Below are 16970 nucleotides of genomic sequence, written 5' to 3'. Positions count from 1 at the left end.
AGATTATTTCATAAAATGGAAAAATGGCAACTTGATAGTGGAGAAATATGGCAGATAATTTATTTATTTATTTATTTTTAAAATGTTCTTTTATTTATTTATTTATTTTGAGATGGATTGCTCTGTCACCCAGCCTGGAGTGCAGTGGCTCAATCTCGGCTCCTCCTCTCAGGTTCAAGTGATTCTCCTGCTTCAGCCTCCCGAGTAGCTGGGACTACAGGTGCCAGAAACCATGCCTGGCTAATTTTTATATTTTTAGTAGAGACAGGGTTTCACCCTGTTGGCCTGGCTGGTCTCAAACTCCTAACCTCAGGTGATCCACCTGCCTTGGCCTCCCAAAGTGCTGGGATCACAGGCGTGAGCCACCGTGCCTGGCTGGCAGACAATTTCTTAACAAAGCTATTAAAGTTAAGATTCCCAGTAAGGGGACAAAGCAAAATTACAAAGCAATACGTCTTAGTTTGTACTAAGATATAACATTACTTATGCAGTATTCCTGCCAAAAATGAAGAAATTGAATCTAACCTGAGAGGAAAAAAAAAATCAGGCCGGGCGTGGTGGCTCATGCCTATAATCCCAGCACTTTGGGAGGCCGAGGCAGGTGGACTGCCTGAGGTCAGGAGTTTGAGACAAGCCTGACCAACATAGTGAAACCCCATCTCTACTAAAAATATAAAAACATTACTCTGCGTGGTGGCGGGCACCTGTAATCCCAGCTACTCAGGAGACTGAGGCAGGAGGTGGTGGTTGCTGTGAGATAAGATAGCGCCATTGCACTCCAGCTTGGGCAACAAGAGTGAGACTACATCTCAAAAAAAAAAGAAAAAAAGACAAAACAACGGACAATTCTAAATTGAGAAACATTCTACATAATGGATGGCCTGTATTATTCAAGATAATTAATGTCATGAAAGGAAAAGGCCAGGAACTGCCCAAGATTAAGGGAGCTTAAGGCAATATAATAATTAAATAAAAAGAAAAGAGCTCTATGATGGTCATTATTAGGACAAGTAGTGACATGTGCATAAGAACAATAATAGCACTGTATCAATGTCACATTGCCTAAATTTGGTAATTTTTCAGTGGTCATGGAAGAGAATGTCCTTTGTTCTTAGGATACCCATGAAGCATTTAGGTATAAAGAGTCATGATGACTTCATATCCTCAAATGGTTCAGCAAAATAAGTAATAATTTTAGCAATAATGCTATGTGGTTTATAGAGAAAGTAATAAATCATGTGGCAAAATGATGACAAATGGTAAATCTAGGAGAAGCATATGCTGGAGTTCCTTATGTTATTCTTGCAACTTTTTTTAAAGTTTGAAATTTATTTCAAAATCGAAGGGTCTAAAAATGAAAAACAATGTTGCAGCAATCAAGAGTGATTCATTACATCCAAGCATCCAAGATTTTTGTACATGTCTGTGCACGTTGACATGCATACACACATTTTTTTTAAAGTGAAAGATGCCAGATTTTAAAACATGAAATGGGATTTTCATAATGGATATACTCTATTATAAAACTTTTCTTGTTAAGCAAGGGATCTGCTTGCCTTGATATACAAATATACAAATAAGCCTGTGGCTTTGATTTCTACTTCATAACTGACTGTGTCTCCTGGGAATTTAGTTCCAGACAGCATATCTCAGATGGCAAGTTAACCTTTAAATTTAGCTGATATGAATGAACTAGCTTGATAAAATATCAAAACTTTCCCTTAATGAACAGTTTCAAAAATATTGACTCTGGATCCCTCCTCAACAAAAATTAAATCTATCAATCAATCTATCTAATCTTTTTTTTTAAATTGAGACGGACGGAGTCTTGCTCTGTTGCCTAGGCTGGAGTGCAATGGCGCAATCTCGGCTCACTACAACCTCCACTTCCCAGGTTCAAACGATTCTTCTGCCTCAGCCTCCTGAGCAGTGGGGACTACAGGTGCATGCTACCACACCTGGCTAATTTTTTGTATTTTTAGTAGAGTTGGGGTTTCACCATGTTAGCCAGGATGGTCTCAAGTTCCTTCCCTCGTGATCTGCCTGCCTCAGCCTCCCAAAGTGCTAGGATTACAGGTGTGAGCCACCTCACCTGGCCCCAAAATGTTTATAAGTACTAACATAAAGGCATTTAGAGTCAACAATCCAGAAAAAGAGTATTCAAGTTCACACCTGAAAGATATGATTAACATACCACTCCGAGTTGACTCATTGTTATACAGCAGTTTTCTGATAAGGTTATTCAACTAATTAATTATTTAGGGAACAGATATTCTAACTGATTAAAAAGTTTAAAACTGATATGTTACCTGGTTGAGAATATTCCAGGATGCATGCAAGCGTGCTACGAATCAGAGCTGTCCATTGTTTTTGAGTTTCCTCAGTTTTGGCCATTGAAAGTGTCACAATATTTTTAATTCCTTGAAGAGCTGCACTGACTGGTGGAGGAACCTGATTATCTGCAGACTTTATTGCTGTGTCTTTCAATATTCTTGCAATTAAGAATAGAATTGTGGGCAGGACTGTCATACATCCTGAAAGAAAAACAAATCAGATTACCTCATAAGTATTTCAGTTCCCACATTATAGTTGTTTCTATTGCTTGTATTTTTGGCATGTGATTGTGGTTTAATAAAGTTTTTTCCTTGCCTTTATACAAAATTTACTGTATTATTATTACTATAATTCAATGTTTGAAAAAGAAAATAAGCAAGTGTCATATTATTTCACAGACAGAATTGGTATTTTCTTTCTTTTTCCAGCTAGCCTTGTTTTTAATACTTCACCTGTTTAATATTTCATGCCCTTTGTAATGAAAATGAAAATGAAGACCAAAAAAAAAAAAACAGGAAAAAGCACTACCAGATACTGTGAGAAGCATCTGAGTAACTTGGTGAATTTTATATCAATAGTAACATATGTAATCAATCCTCAGTGTACTGAAGTCAACCTAATCACGCTGGGAAAGTGAAAGACCATTGGTGTAAGGAAAGAAGAAGTGAAATAATCCTAGAATTTGCAACTGAAAATTCTAGGTCATGAAAATTCAACCTCCCATGAAAGGAAAGAATCCCTTTACCACTCTAACCTGCAGCCATTGTAGCCTCTGCTTGCAAAACTCCAATGAAGGGGAATTCATTATTCTCACATATGTAGGGTTACTCTAAGAGGTAGAAAAGTGGTCTTTGTGTTGAGCTGAAATTTATCTATTTATCTACTGTTACCATTTTTACCTCTTAGATCTTAATCTTTTCACTTCCCTGAGCCCCACTGGAAGAAGAATTGTCTTGGGCCATACATAAAATACACTGACATCTGATGAGCTAAAAAAAAAAAAAAAAAAAAAAAAGAAAGAAAAAAGAAAAAGAAAAAGGTCCACGCAGACATCTCATAACGTTTTAAGAAAGTTTATGAATTTGTGTTGGTAAAATTCAAAGCCATGCTGGGCCGTGCATTGGGCAAGCTTGTTCTGGATAAAACAGAGGGAAAGTCTACTTTTACATTTATTAGGTCTTCAATATCTGCACCTAGCTATTATCTTTTTCAGCCATAATTTCTTTTGGTGCTCCTTAAAGTTGGTTGTCATTCTTCTCTGACATTTTTGAGTTTTTCTTTTCCTGTATTTTTTTTTTTTTTTTGAGATGGAGTCTCGCTCTGTTGCCCAGGCTAGAGTGCAATGGCACGATCTTGGCTCACTGCAGCCTCTGCCTACTGGGTTCAAGCAATTCTCCTGCCTCAGCTTCCTGAGTAACTGGGATTACAGGCAGGCATCACCATGTTCAGCTAATTTTTTTGTATTTTTAGTAGAGACGGGGTTTCACCATGTTGGTCAGGCTGGTCACAAACTCCTTGACCTCAGGTGATCCACCTGCCTTGGCCTCCCAAAGTGCTGGGATTACAGGCATGAGCCATTTTGCTTGGCCTTGAGTTTTTCAGTGTTGCTTAAGAGTAGCAATCAGATTAGAAAACAGTTTAGTAATTCCACCTTATGTCTATCTGGTGGCACTGTCTTTCCCCAACCTGCAGTTCCATGTCTTATTTGAAACATATCTGAAAACAATACCTTAGGTTTTGACTTTTTGAATCTTAATCTTCATAGGCTCCTAAAGGGTGACAAAACCTTAATAAAAGATCAGCTTCTTATTTCTCACTTGAGATTTAAGAGAAAACTAAGTTATAACAGTGCTTAGAATCAAAGGCAAGCTCATCTTTGTTTACTGTAATATAATGCATTTCCCAATGCTGATCAATACCGTACCAGCAGGTGAACAAAGGGATGGTAAATCAGAGAGTATGGTAACTGTGGCTGCCACCAAACGAGCACTTTCTTCTGATAGTCGAGTTTTAGTGGTTATGTGACTTGGAGAGTCTGACACCTTGGTACTGAGCTGTGGCATATGCCGTACTAAAATGAACATCAGCAGCTCCATAGTTGCAAACACGAGTGATTTTCCAGGAATGAGACCACCGCTGTCACCTCCTTCTCCCAATACAGTACAGGCCTCTTTTTCCATATCATCTTCATCTGAGATAAAAGATAATTTGGTGAAATTTCCAGTCAAAAAAAAGTATGTAAAACAACACTGTTAGTATATATTTATATATATATATTTTTCAAGACGGGGTTTCACCATGTTGGTCAGGCTGGTCTTGAACTCCCGACCTCAGCTGATCCACCGGCCTTGGCCTCCAAAGTGCTTGGATTACAAGCGTGAGCCACCATGCCTGGCCTACAATAAGTATATTTAGGAAATTCTTTCAAAAGAATTTACAAGCAAATGTCTAACTGATGTCATGTGTCTTTCTCAGTATAATTCTCTGCCTTCCTAGAATTCTGTGCATTGATCTCTCCTTAAAGGTAACAGATAGTTCCTTTTTCACTTGGAAAATCTTTATCAGGTATTTTTATTTGGTATATATTTTGTAATAGCAACAACATGTTAGGTTGAACCAGATGAAATTGACAAAAGGTGAAAAATAGTCAACTCTCAGCAATTTCATTCAGTCCTTTCTAATAAAAATAAAATCAATTTCAAATCTTTTAAATGTATGATTAATTTTTTTTAATTAATAACTTCTGGCCAGGGGCTGTGACCCACACCTGTAATCTAAGCACTTTGGGATGACGAGACGGGCAGAAAACTTGGGCTCAGGAGTTCGAGACCAGCCTAGGTAACATGGCAAAACACTGTCTCCACCAAAAATTAGCCAGGTGTGGTGGTGTCTGTCTGTAATCTCAGGTACTCTGGAGGCTAAAGTGGGAAGATCACCTGATCCTGGGAGTTCGAGGCTGCAGTGAGCTGAGTTTGCACCACTGCACTCTACCCTGGGCAAGAGAGTAAGACTGTTCCCCACCAAAACAAACAAAAAAATTAGCTGGACTTGGTGGAGTGTGCCTATAGTCCCAGCTACTCATAAGGCTAAGGCAGGAAGATCTTGAGCCCAGGAGTTAGACACTACACCGAAATATGATCACATCATTGCACTCCAGTTTGGGTGACAGAATGAGAACCTGTTTCTAAAAATAAAATTAAAACTACAGAAACATGTCCTGGCATTAATATTTTAAAAATTAGAGTATAAACTAATATTTACTTCAACTTAGTGTAATTTCTAGTGCTTACTCAGAGTGTTTCTTTTTTCTTGCAAATAATCCTGAGCAGCTCTTACTATCTGTTGTACAACTCCAGTAACCAGCAGCTGGACAGATGATGGATTCCAGGTCAATAGGAGGCGGTGCAAAACACTGAGCAACTCAACACCAATCAGCTAATATAAAAAAAGAAATATAAACACATTTAATTATTTTTAATTTCAAAGAATAAATTTATATTATTAAAATCTGAGAAAATATATATGTAAAAACAAATTAGGTAGCTAAAATTAAAGTATAGGACTATGCAACAAATAAGAACATAGTAACAATCTTTAGAAATGTTCACCTTTGGGAATGATACAAGATGGCTGATCGCTAACATCTGGGGTTTGCAGCTCTCAGGGAAAGCGCAGAAAACTAGAGGATGCCACACTTTCAGACAAATTCTGGTCGCTCACAGAACAGAAGATCCCCGGTGGAGGAATCACATGGGTCGCCAGCGCGACTCTTGTGGCCGGCGCAGCGGTTTCGCCAGCACCTCGGCACAGCAGCTCTCGGAGCAGAGTAAACAGGGCCGGCTCCCCTTCTGACCAAGGTCTGGAGGACCCACACGGGTCCCCAGCACGACTCCTGAGGCCGGAGCAGCGGCTGTGATGGCACCTCGGTGCAGCAGCTCTCGGGGCAGAGTAAACGGGACTGGTTCCCCTTCTGACCGAGGTTTGGAGCCCCGGGAAGGCAGAGTCGCCTATTACGGACACAAGAAGGAAGCCAGACAGGAGAATCCTGGGCAGAAAAGCACCATCAGTCTTAAAGCCGCTGTTCTGGCCCTGGGAACTAACAACTTGGATGTCCACTCAAGAGACCTAATCTGAAAGCTGGTAATTTCAAAGACGACAGGAGGATAAATTTACAATGATGGGAAGAAACCAGTGTAAAAAGGCTGAGAATATTCAAAATCAGAACGCCTCTCCCTCTAAAGACGATCACAGTTCCACATCAGCAATGGAACAAGGCTTGACGGAGAACGAGTGCATCCCAATAACAGAATCACGCTTCAGGGAATGGATAATAAGAAACTTCTGTGAGTTAAAAGAATATGTTGTAGCCCAACGTAAAGAAACTAACAACTTTGAAAAAAGGCTTGATGAAATCCTATTGAGAATAGACAACTTAGAGAGGAATATAAGTGAATTAATGGGAGGAATATAAGTGAATTAATGGAACTGAAGAATACAACACAGGAACTCCAAGAAGTATGCACAGGTTTAAACACTCGAATTGTTCAAGCAGAAGAAAGGATATCAGAGGTCAAAGTCCAACTTAATGACATAAAACAAGAAGACAAGATTAGAGATAAAAGGATAAAAAGGAATGAGCAAAATCTCCAAGAAATGTGGGACTATGTGAAAAGACCAAATTTACGTTTGATAGGTGTACCTGAATGCGACGGAGAGAATGAATCCAAGCTGGAAAATACCCTTATGGATATTATTCAGGAAAATTTTCCTGAACTAGCAAAGCAGGTCAATATTCAACCCCAGGTAATACAGAGAACACCACAAAGATATTCCTCAAGAAGAGCAACCCCAAGGCACATAATCGTTAGATTCACCAGGGTTGAAACGAAGGAGAAAATACTAAGGGCAGCCAGAGAGAAAGGTCATGTAACCCACAAAGGCAAGCCTATCAGACTTACAGCAGATCTCTCAGTGGAAACTCTACAAGCCAGAAGAGAGTGGGGGCCAATATTCAACATCCTCAAAGAACAGAACCTTCAGCCCAGAATTTCATATCCAGCCACACTAAGCTTCACAACTGAAGGAAAAATAAAATCTTTTATGAACAAGCAAGTACTCAGAGATTTTATTACCACCAGGCCTGCTTCACAAGAGCTTCTGAAAGAGGCATTACACACAGAAAGAAACAACCGGTATCAGCCTTTCTAAAAATATACCAAAAAGTAAAGAGCACCAACATAAAGAAGAATTTACATCAACAAATGGATCAAACAGCCAGTTAACATCAAATGGCAGTAACCCTAAATTTAAATTGACTAAATCCCCCAATCAAAAGACACAGCCAAAACCCAACGGCATGTTACATGCAGACCTGTTTCACATGCAAGGATACACAAAGACTCAAAACAAAGGGATGGAGAAAGATTTACCAACCAAATGGAGAGCAAAAATAAATAAATAAATAAAAAGCAGGAGTTGCAATTCTCGTATCGGATAAAATAGATTTTAAAGCAACAAAGATATAGTGGTAAAAGGATCAATGCAACAGCAAGAGCTAACGATCCTATCACCCAGATACATAGAGACTTAGATTTAATGAGATAGAAAATTAATAAGGATATCAAGGACTCAAACTCAGATCTGGAACAAGTAAACTTAATAAATATTTATAGAGCTCTCCACTTCAAATACACAAAATATACATTCTTGTCAATACCACATCACACCTACTCATAGGTTTAAATGAAACACTGGCCATTATTAATACCCTTTTTTTTTTTTCAGAATAAAGCAATATTTCCGTTCACCCTCCCTCTTTCTCTTCCTCTTTCTTCCTCTCCATTACTCATTTTTTTTTCTTTCCTTCTCTCAAAAAAAAAAAAAAAAAAGAAATCAACTTGTAAACCTCTAGATCCAGGTCGGCAACGTCTTTCTCATTGCTTGATTTCCTTCCTTCCCTTCCCCCCCCCCTTCCTCCCTTTCTTCCTTCCTTCATCCCTTCCTTCCTCCCTCCCTTCCTGCCTTCCTCCCTTCCTCCTTCCCTCCCTTCCTCCCTTCCTCCCTTACTCCTTCCCTCCCTTCCTGCCTTCCTCCCTTCCTCCTTCCCTCCCTTCCTGCCTTCCTCCCTTCCTCCCCCAAAAAAACAAAAAAAAAAACAAAAAAAGAAATGTTCACATTTTACCCCAATGTATTTTCAAGCAAAAAATGATTTATTATTTACATACTTAAATGCAATTTATATTCAAAGTTGATCATTCTCCTTTCGGAAGGAAATAATTGGGTTAAACAGTATTTTAGAGTCCAGTACTGCTAAAATTTATAATTTCTAACCTGAGCTGAATATCTGAGAATTTATACAATCTCTGCCTATCAGAGATTAGAGAAATCTCTGGTGAGTTCCTCTTCTACTCACTTCAGCAACTACTACAGACTTTCACCACCCACTTTAAGCTTCTTATTCACAATCTTTCACATCAAAGTCATCCAATGACCCTAACTAAGATTTCAAAGGTGGAAAAGACTTAACTGCAACCAAAGACATCTTTACCTCTTTCCTTAAGATCATGTTTTCAGCCTCTTATCTGAGGCTTAATCTGAGGTTAATTTTTCTTTATGTGTTCTTATTGAATCCTATTTGACTTCCTAGGGATTCTTCAAGGACTTTGATCTCATATGTTTTCCGCTTCTCTCTCTAGTTAGGCTACTCTCCTCAATATAAGGAAAATGCTCAAGTCTTGCTCCTTCATTTCCCAGTCTAGATGCTTCTACTTCCTTTACTCTCTTATTTACTCCTTGATCTACTCTCTGGCTACTATTCACCTAAAACAATCCTCTGCAGGAGGTCACCAATAACCTCCTCTACATTTCTGTGTTTATTTACTAGATTCTATTTCTTTTCTCTTTTTTTCTGAGACAGTCTCACTTTGTCATCCAGGCTGGAGTGCAGTGGCATAATCTTGGCTCACTGCAACCTCCGCCTCCTGGGTTCAAGCAATTCTGCCTCAGCCTCCTGAGTAGCTGGGATTATAGGCGTGTGCCACCACAGCTGGCTAATTTTTGTTTTTTTTTTTAGTAGAGACGGGTTTTCACTGTGTTGGTCAGGCTGATCTTGATCTCTTGACCTCATGATCCACCTGTCTTGGCCTCCCAAAGTGCTGGGATTACACCACCACACCTGGCTAGATTCTGTTTTGATATTTTCTCTGCCCTTCTTGAAACTCCTCCCTTGTCTTTGATAACTCTGTTCTCTTTTGGTTCTCCTCCAGCCTCTCTAGCAGTCTCCACTGTTGATTTATTTCCTTCATCTCAATTTTTAAATGCTATTTACCCTCAAGTTTCCAATCTTGGCCCTCTTTCTTTCTTCCTTTATTAAGCCTTCCTAGGATAGTGTACTTGTTTCTTTTCTGGAATTATGAAAAAAGCCTCAGAACTGGCCTCCATCTCCCTTTGCATCTCTTACAAACCAACCTACCTCTATGAGGTTAAAAGAATGAGCCTTTCTGAAATATAAAGTTAGTAGTTATATCATTCCTTTACTTAAACATTTTTAATGATTCCCTATCACTTTCAGGATAGGATTCAAACTCTTTTACATGTCATCAAGAAGTCTTCATGATTTGGTCTTCACCTTGTCCAGCCTCACCCAGCAACCTCATGTTCCATTCACATCAGCCACAGTAAATGGCTATGCCCTTGAACTTGCCATGTTCTTTCATGCCTCCTAGTGTTTGTATTTGCTATTCTTTCTGAGAGGAAAACCCGACCGGCTTGTGCTGTCTGACTAATCCCTCTCGAATATTTTTTAATTTTTTAATTTTTATTTTTGAGACCGAGTCTCGCTCTGTCGCCCAGGCTGGAGTGCAGTGGCTGGTGTGATCTCAGCTGACTGCAACCTCCGCCTCCTAGGTTCAAGTGATTCTCCTGCCTAAGCCTCCAAGTAGCTGGGACTACAGGTGTGTGCCACCATGCCCAGCCAATTTTTGTATTTTTAGCAGAGATGGGGTTTCACTATGTTGGCCAGGATGGTCTCGATCTCTTGACCTTGTGATCCACCTGCCTTGGCCTCCCAAAGTGCTGGAATTACAGGTGTGAGCCACCGTGCCTGGCCCCTCTTGAAGATTTGATTCAACCACTGCCCACTCTGAGAAAGGCCCACTTTGCTTTCCTATCACAACATTGGGCTCCTCCTCTCTATTCTAATTGCAGCCTTACATGTACTAAAATAGCACTTATCACACTGTACTTATCTCCTAATTCAGGCACAGGAAACTGCTTCACTATCTAAACCTCAAACCATGTTTGAGGTAGACCAGGCACAGAGTAAAAGTAACTGGGTGAATAAACACAGTGAGTCAGTGTACTCATATCATGTTAAAATCGGATCCAATTCAGAAAAAGAATACATCCTTTTTTCCATTGTAAAGCAATACTCAAATAAACAAAATATGACTAAATCCAAAAAACAGCTAGCTGTGTGAGATATTATGTTAAACCCAAATAATTGAGTTTAAATATAGTAGTCCTTCTTCACTCACAGATGAAATCTTATGGATTTATCTGATAACAATCCTGAAGATTTTTTTTTTTTTTTGAGACAGAGTGTCGCTCATATTGCCCAGGCTGGAGTACAATGGCATGATCTTGGCTCACCACAACCTTCACCTCCCAGGTTCAAGCAATTCTCCTGCCTCAGCCTCCCGAGTAGCTGGGATTATAGGCAAGTGCCACCACACCCGGCTAATTTTGTATTTTCAGTAGAGATGGGGTTTCTCCATGTTGGTCAGGGTGGTCTTGAACTCCTGACCTCAGGTGATCCGCCTGCCTCAGCCTCCCAAAGTGCTGGGATTACAGGCGTGAGCCACTGCGCCTGGCTAACAATCCTGAAGATTCTTAGAGTTCTTTGTAGTTTGACTGGGGCACAGCTTCAGGCAGGTTAGAGCACAAAAAGAGTTAATAATCAGTGAGTGAATCTTGTAACCACATGGCATATTTATTTTGTTGATATGATTTGTTTTGTTTTTGGCTAGCATGATATACAAAACTAATATTGATGTAATAAGATGATTCCAATTTTGGGTTTTATTTGTTTGTGTTTTATGGAAAATTATACCAAGTGAAACGATGTGGTAGTGGTGGTATCCAAAAATAAAATAAAAATTTTAAAAATAAAAATAAAAAATATCACTAAAGAAAGAAAAAAAATCACTAATTAAAAAAAGAACAACAAATTCAGTGGTAGCTTGATTCTGTACCACAGTCACTTATAAATTTCATACAGAAATTAGAAAAAGGTATTCATGAAACTTTAGATGAGTACTTGAGCCAGTACAAAAAACATTTCACTACATGAGAGATAAAACTTCATCAACCTGGCAGATTGGTGCCCTAAATTTAAAAAAAAAGTCATCAACCATTCAATAGTGGCATAATTTATTCAATAGCCTCACAAGTTACTTTAGCCCTTTATTAGTAGAATCATAAACTGGAACTGAAAGGATCCCTTTTATTTTTAGTTTTGATTACTGATGAACAAATTAAAGAAGGCATAGTGACTGTATCTAGTTTAGCACTGTCTGTCACCCAAGATTCAGTACAGCCAAAATCTTGAGTACTTATTATATATTACACTTATTATATATGTTAATTGCTCTTAATATATTTGTTATATAGTATATTATGACTAATTATATATTTATAGATAATATTTACATAGTAAATATGTATTTTACTTTCTATGTGAGAAAATTATCTTAAGGTAAATATGATTAAAACAAAACACACAGTTGTGTATCATAGCAATACACTGTACCTGATCTTCTGCAATATGGATTCGAGCATAAGGAGAGTCTAGCAAGGTATGTAAGGCCTGTAGGCATGCTGTAACATGTTCAATGGGCTCCTCAGGTCTAGGGGAACAAAGAAACTGTATACTCACACCTGAAATGCACAAAATAAAAACATGTTTTTTCATTACAAAACACTTGATGTTGGTTGATATCATATTTCTTCTCCATGTTTTTACAGATTACCTTAATGTATATTTATTAATGCCTCAGAGTTCAAAATGGTTTCCAAGTTAAGCCAAACTCAACATAAGACTGTAGTATTGCAATTAGGTTAATATTCAAATTAGCTATGTTTGGAAGAGAGAATTCCCATGACATCAGGTTGATTATGAAGATATTAAGTTTTTATTTCTAGGACTTTTAAAATAATACATTAAGAAAATAAACTTACAAATGTTATAAAATTGCTTTTCATTAAATGGTAGCCAAATGACTTTTCCTGCATACAATGTTTTTAAATGGGAAGTTATAGAGACACAATGGGTATCATAGGAAACAACAGCTCTGAATTTACATAAGGGTGAAGTCATTGTTTTAGATGTTTTTCACATGAGATCTACTGATGAATCCCATAATCACACCTTACCAACTGTGTTCCTTTTCATCCCCCCAAAAATAAGATCATTAAAAGTTGCATTACAATGTATATATTCTTTTTTTTTCCCTGACTATGCTCCATGTTAACAGCAATACAATGTATATATTCTTAAATGTTAAAAAAGCATCTATAAAGCATTAGGATTTACTGCAATCTGATTAAACATTTTTGCTTAACAGGATAATTGGTTGAGTTCCAAGTAAAAAGAAAACCTGTTGTTGAATGAAAAACATATTAAGTTTTTATACTAAAAATTATTCTATATTGCCCTCTGAATGAACATGACAGCTAAGTAGTTTCAGTTTTTAATAATTTAATTTTTAGGTTAAAAATTCAATTAACAATTTATAAGGTGAGGTGAAAAATCCTTTCACTTTTCCTTCTCTGAATTGTGTTATACTGTACAAAATCTTTCCATAGCTTCAAAATGAAGGATATAAATTTTCAGAAGTGATACATCCTGAAATATATGAATGTGACAGACCTACCTAAAATCAGATGCATTCTGTCTTTGTTAATTTCTGGCAAAGATTTAGCACTACCCACTGCTCCTGATGCCTGGTTTAAATTGACAGATGTAGAACGTTTTTGTAAACCAGATATTGCTGCTGCTTCCGTAGACTCTGAGCATGTAAATCCTGTGCTATTTAACCAAAGTGCCACCGCATGGAGAATTGGGGCCCAGGAATTCCGATAGTGAAGTCTAGCTGTATCAATAGTTTCAGGCGTATAAAATGCTCCACCTGTAAAACAATCAAATCAATTAAAAACATTGCTTTTTTTTTTTTGAGACAGCGTCTCACTGTGTCACCCAGGCTGAAGTGTAATGGCTCAATCTCAGCTCACTGCATCCTCCACCTGCCAGGTTCAAGCAATTCTCCGGCCTCAGCCTCCCGAGTAGCTGGGACTACAGGTGGGTGCCACCACACCCAGCTAATGTTTTATATTTTTAGTAGAGGTGGGGTTTCACTATGCCGGCCAGGCTGGTCTTGAATCCCTGACATCATGATCTGCCTGCCTTGCTCTTCCAAAGTGCTGGGATTACAGGCGTGAGCCACCATGCCCAGCCAAACATTACTATTATAAATGTTTGCTCATTTATGAACCACTAACAAAAATACTTGTTACATACAATACCTGTTACATACAAAAGAGAAATCTAGCCAAAGGCCTTCTCTTCTTTACAAAACCACCAAAACTAACCTCTTTTCTGTAGCTGATGAACTGGAATACCTGTCTCTTCCTCACTGATGCTAGTTTTCCAGCCTTTCCTCTGCTACTGCTGATGTCACTAAGTATTACCTTTTCTTACTCTGTTATCACAGAATTTACCTCTTCATTGCTGCCAGTGGCTCCTAAAAACCCTATCATCCTCTCTTTCTACCATAACCAGGGAACTCCGTTTCTTCCTCTGTTTCTCTCCTCTTCTGCTATTCCACCCCATCTCCTGTTTTGCTTCCACTACCAATACTGAGGACTTCCTCATTACTCCTTGCTGTTATGATGGATTAAGAAAGGAAAAAAAGGGGGCAGGAGGGAACTCCATTATTTTTATCATTCATATACAGGAAGGAGAATGGGTTCTTCGAGTAGGCACTAGAAACACACTCTCTAAATAGAAAAAAATGTTGATGATTTCTACATTGATGTCAATAAGAAAACTAAAGTACCATTTGCAAAGCACTTTAGGAACACAATTTATTGGTACACTAGGAATCTGAAAATACATACATTGAACAGTATAGCAATACACATCTATGGTTAAGCATAATGACTTATTATCCATAGCTATTTAGAATACCCTAGCTCAGGCTGGGCGCGATGGCTCATGCCTGTAATCCCAGCACTTTGGGAGGCTGAGGTGGGCAGATCACAAGGTAAGGAGATCGACACCATCCTGGCTAACATGGTGAAACCCTATCTCTACTAAGAATACAAAAAATTAGCCGGGTGTGGTGGTGGGCGCCTATAGTACCAGCTACTTGGGAGGCTGAAGCAGAAGGATCACTTGAACCCAGGAGGTGGAGGTTGCAGTGAGCCGAGATCACGCCACTGCACTCTAGCCTGGGCGACAGAGTGAGACTCTCTCTCAAAAAAAACAAAAAAACAAAAACAAAAAATGAAAAACCAAAAAACAAAAACAAAAAAACACCTTAGCTCATACAGCAATTATTATAACAGTGCCTGCTAACATGTTTGCTTCTGCTAATGAAAAAGCTCCATGCTGTATCTTCCATCTACAAATTCAATATAGAGAACATACTCTGAGACAACATCAAATTTAAGTCCACAAAAATTTAAACTGTTATTGTAGTTACTATTGCTGCTAGCCTGTACCATCTCCATTTTGTTTAACTACTACTTTGAACTCCATAAAAGTAAAACTCAGAATGGGATACTTTACCGTCTGGAGGAAGCTGACTAGAAAATTCAGCTGGTAAAGTCAAGAGTGCATAATCTTTTAATGCTGCTAACCACAGGCGACTGAGTGTTGGCAGTTCGGGTTGTACTAGTGTTATTAAACTATCTGGTGGCAGTTCATCTATGGTACCATAGTCATCATCATCGTCGTCAGTATTTTTAATTGCTCTTTTTGGTTTTGACTCTGCTTCCTTTTTAATATTCATAGCAACCACGTATACCTAATATGATATTTAGGAGGACAAAATAAGGCATAAGATAAAATGATATTTTAAGTTGTTATAAAAATACAGTTAAATCATCAAAGATAACTGGGTATAGATATTAGAAAGTATACAGCTTCATCAGGTACAGTGGCTCCCAGCACTTTGGGAGGCTGAGGCAGGAGAATCACTTGAGGCCAGGAGTTCAAGACCAGCCTGAGAAATATAGTGAGATCCTATTTCTACAAAAAATAACAGAAATACTAGCCAGGCATGGTGGCATATGCCTATAGTCCCAGCTGCTTGGGAGGCTGAGGCAGGAGGATCACTTCAGCCCAGGAGTTCAAGGTTCTAGTGAACTATGATCATGCCACTGCACTCCAGCCTGGGCACCAGATTAGAGACACTGTCTCAAAAAAAGAAAAAAAAGTACATACAACTCCATGATTTCCTGATAAACACAAAATAATAATTCCATTTGCTTTGGAGGCATTTTTTTCTAAAGAAATTGATCTGACTTCTGACTACTCCTCTGATGGCATGCTCCTTGAGTAAGCTTCTCTGAGTTTTTCTGGCTTCCCTTATTCTACTTTACAAAGGCCCCCCACCCCTCTTTTTTTTTTTTTTTTTTTGCCACAGGGTGTAACTGCTTCTGCCTCCATGTTCCTAGACTTACTAATCAGGCATTCCAAGTAAGTGGCTGAGAGGTAAAGAGACAACAGAAAGGATTTCCATAAATATTCTTCTAAACTCCTTCTTACACAGATCTTAAATGATATTTGGCAACCCAGCATTTACGACAGATAGCCTGGCCAATACCTGCTAGTCACATACATTATCTGTATGCTTCCTAGTTTGTGAGCCAAAAAGACATCAAAGCAACTTTCCTAAAATATAATTTCAAAGTTTCTTCTTTGTTGAATCATGTTTATTTTCCTTTGTTTTTTTAAGTACATTTAAGCTTTGGCAACTGGCACATACAAAGCTGAATAACATATTAATGAGAAAACAAAAAATAAAGGAATGAGAGCAAGCAAGAAAAGAAATCTTGAGAAAACTGTCTTCCTTGTACACAGTGTTATGCCCATTGTACCTAATGAGAAAGCCTAAGTATGATATCAATATAGGTACACTGCAAGCTTCCTGATGAGAAGCACTGTCTTACTGCTATTCCTACACTGAGCAGACTTATAGCACAGAGAAAACATACAGTAATTGACTAAATTCTAAAATAGGGACTTTGGATCTCGTTATGAATATATCACAGTTATATCTTCTAGTGATTACACTCTTGTTTTCTCCTCTAAATTTGTTATTATACTTTTTATTTTTATTTTTTGAGATGGAGTCTAAATCTGTAACCCAGGCTGGAGTGCAGTGGCGCGATCTCAGCTCACTGCAACCTCTGCCTCATGGGTTCAAGTGATTTTCCTGTCTCAGTCTCCTGAGTAGCTGGGACTACAGGCACACACCACCAAGCCCGGCCAATTTTTGTAATTTTAGTAGAGACAGGGTTTTACCGGGTTGGCTAGGCTGGTCTTGAACTCCTGACCTCAGGTCTTCCACCTT

General features: G+C 38.5%; 1 protein-coding gene across 22 annotated transcripts in view; it reads right to left on the bottom strand.

Annotated features, from left to right (window-relative positions):
• Positions 1-16970, bottom strand: part of HEATR5B (HEAT repeat containing 5B) — a 111833-nt gene that overhangs the window by 9423 nt on the left and 85440 nt on the right. For 13 of the 22 annotated variants that reach the window (XM_035272809.3, XM_078349492.1, XM_035272810.3 and 10 more), the window contains 6 exons: positions 15182-15419; positions 13266-13520; positions 12143-12270; positions 5625-5769; positions 4259-4525; positions 2310-2534 (listed from right to left, as the gene is read on the bottom strand). In XM_035272809.3, coding sequence (XP_035128700.1) covers positions 2310-2534; positions 4259-4525; positions 5625-5769; positions 12143-12270; positions 13266-13520; positions 15182-15419 — 1258 coding nt within the window. The remainder of the gene's footprint in view (positions 1-2309; positions 2535-4258; positions 4526-5624; positions 5770-12142; positions 12271-13265; positions 13521-15181; positions 15420-16970) is intronic. The other 9 variants (XM_035272816.3, XM_035272818.3, XM_078349499.1 and 6 more) reach the window with 1 other exon arrangement.

This window comes from Callithrix jacchus, chromosome 14, assembly GCF_049354715.1.
Source record: "Callithrix jacchus isolate 240 chromosome 14, calJac240_pri, whole genome shotgun sequence".
NCBI lineage: Eukaryota > Metazoa > Chordata > Mammalia > Primates > Cebidae > Callithrix > Callithrix jacchus.
Note: the sequence above shows the minus strand (reverse complement) of the source record. Positions and strands in the feature narration are given on the sequence as shown.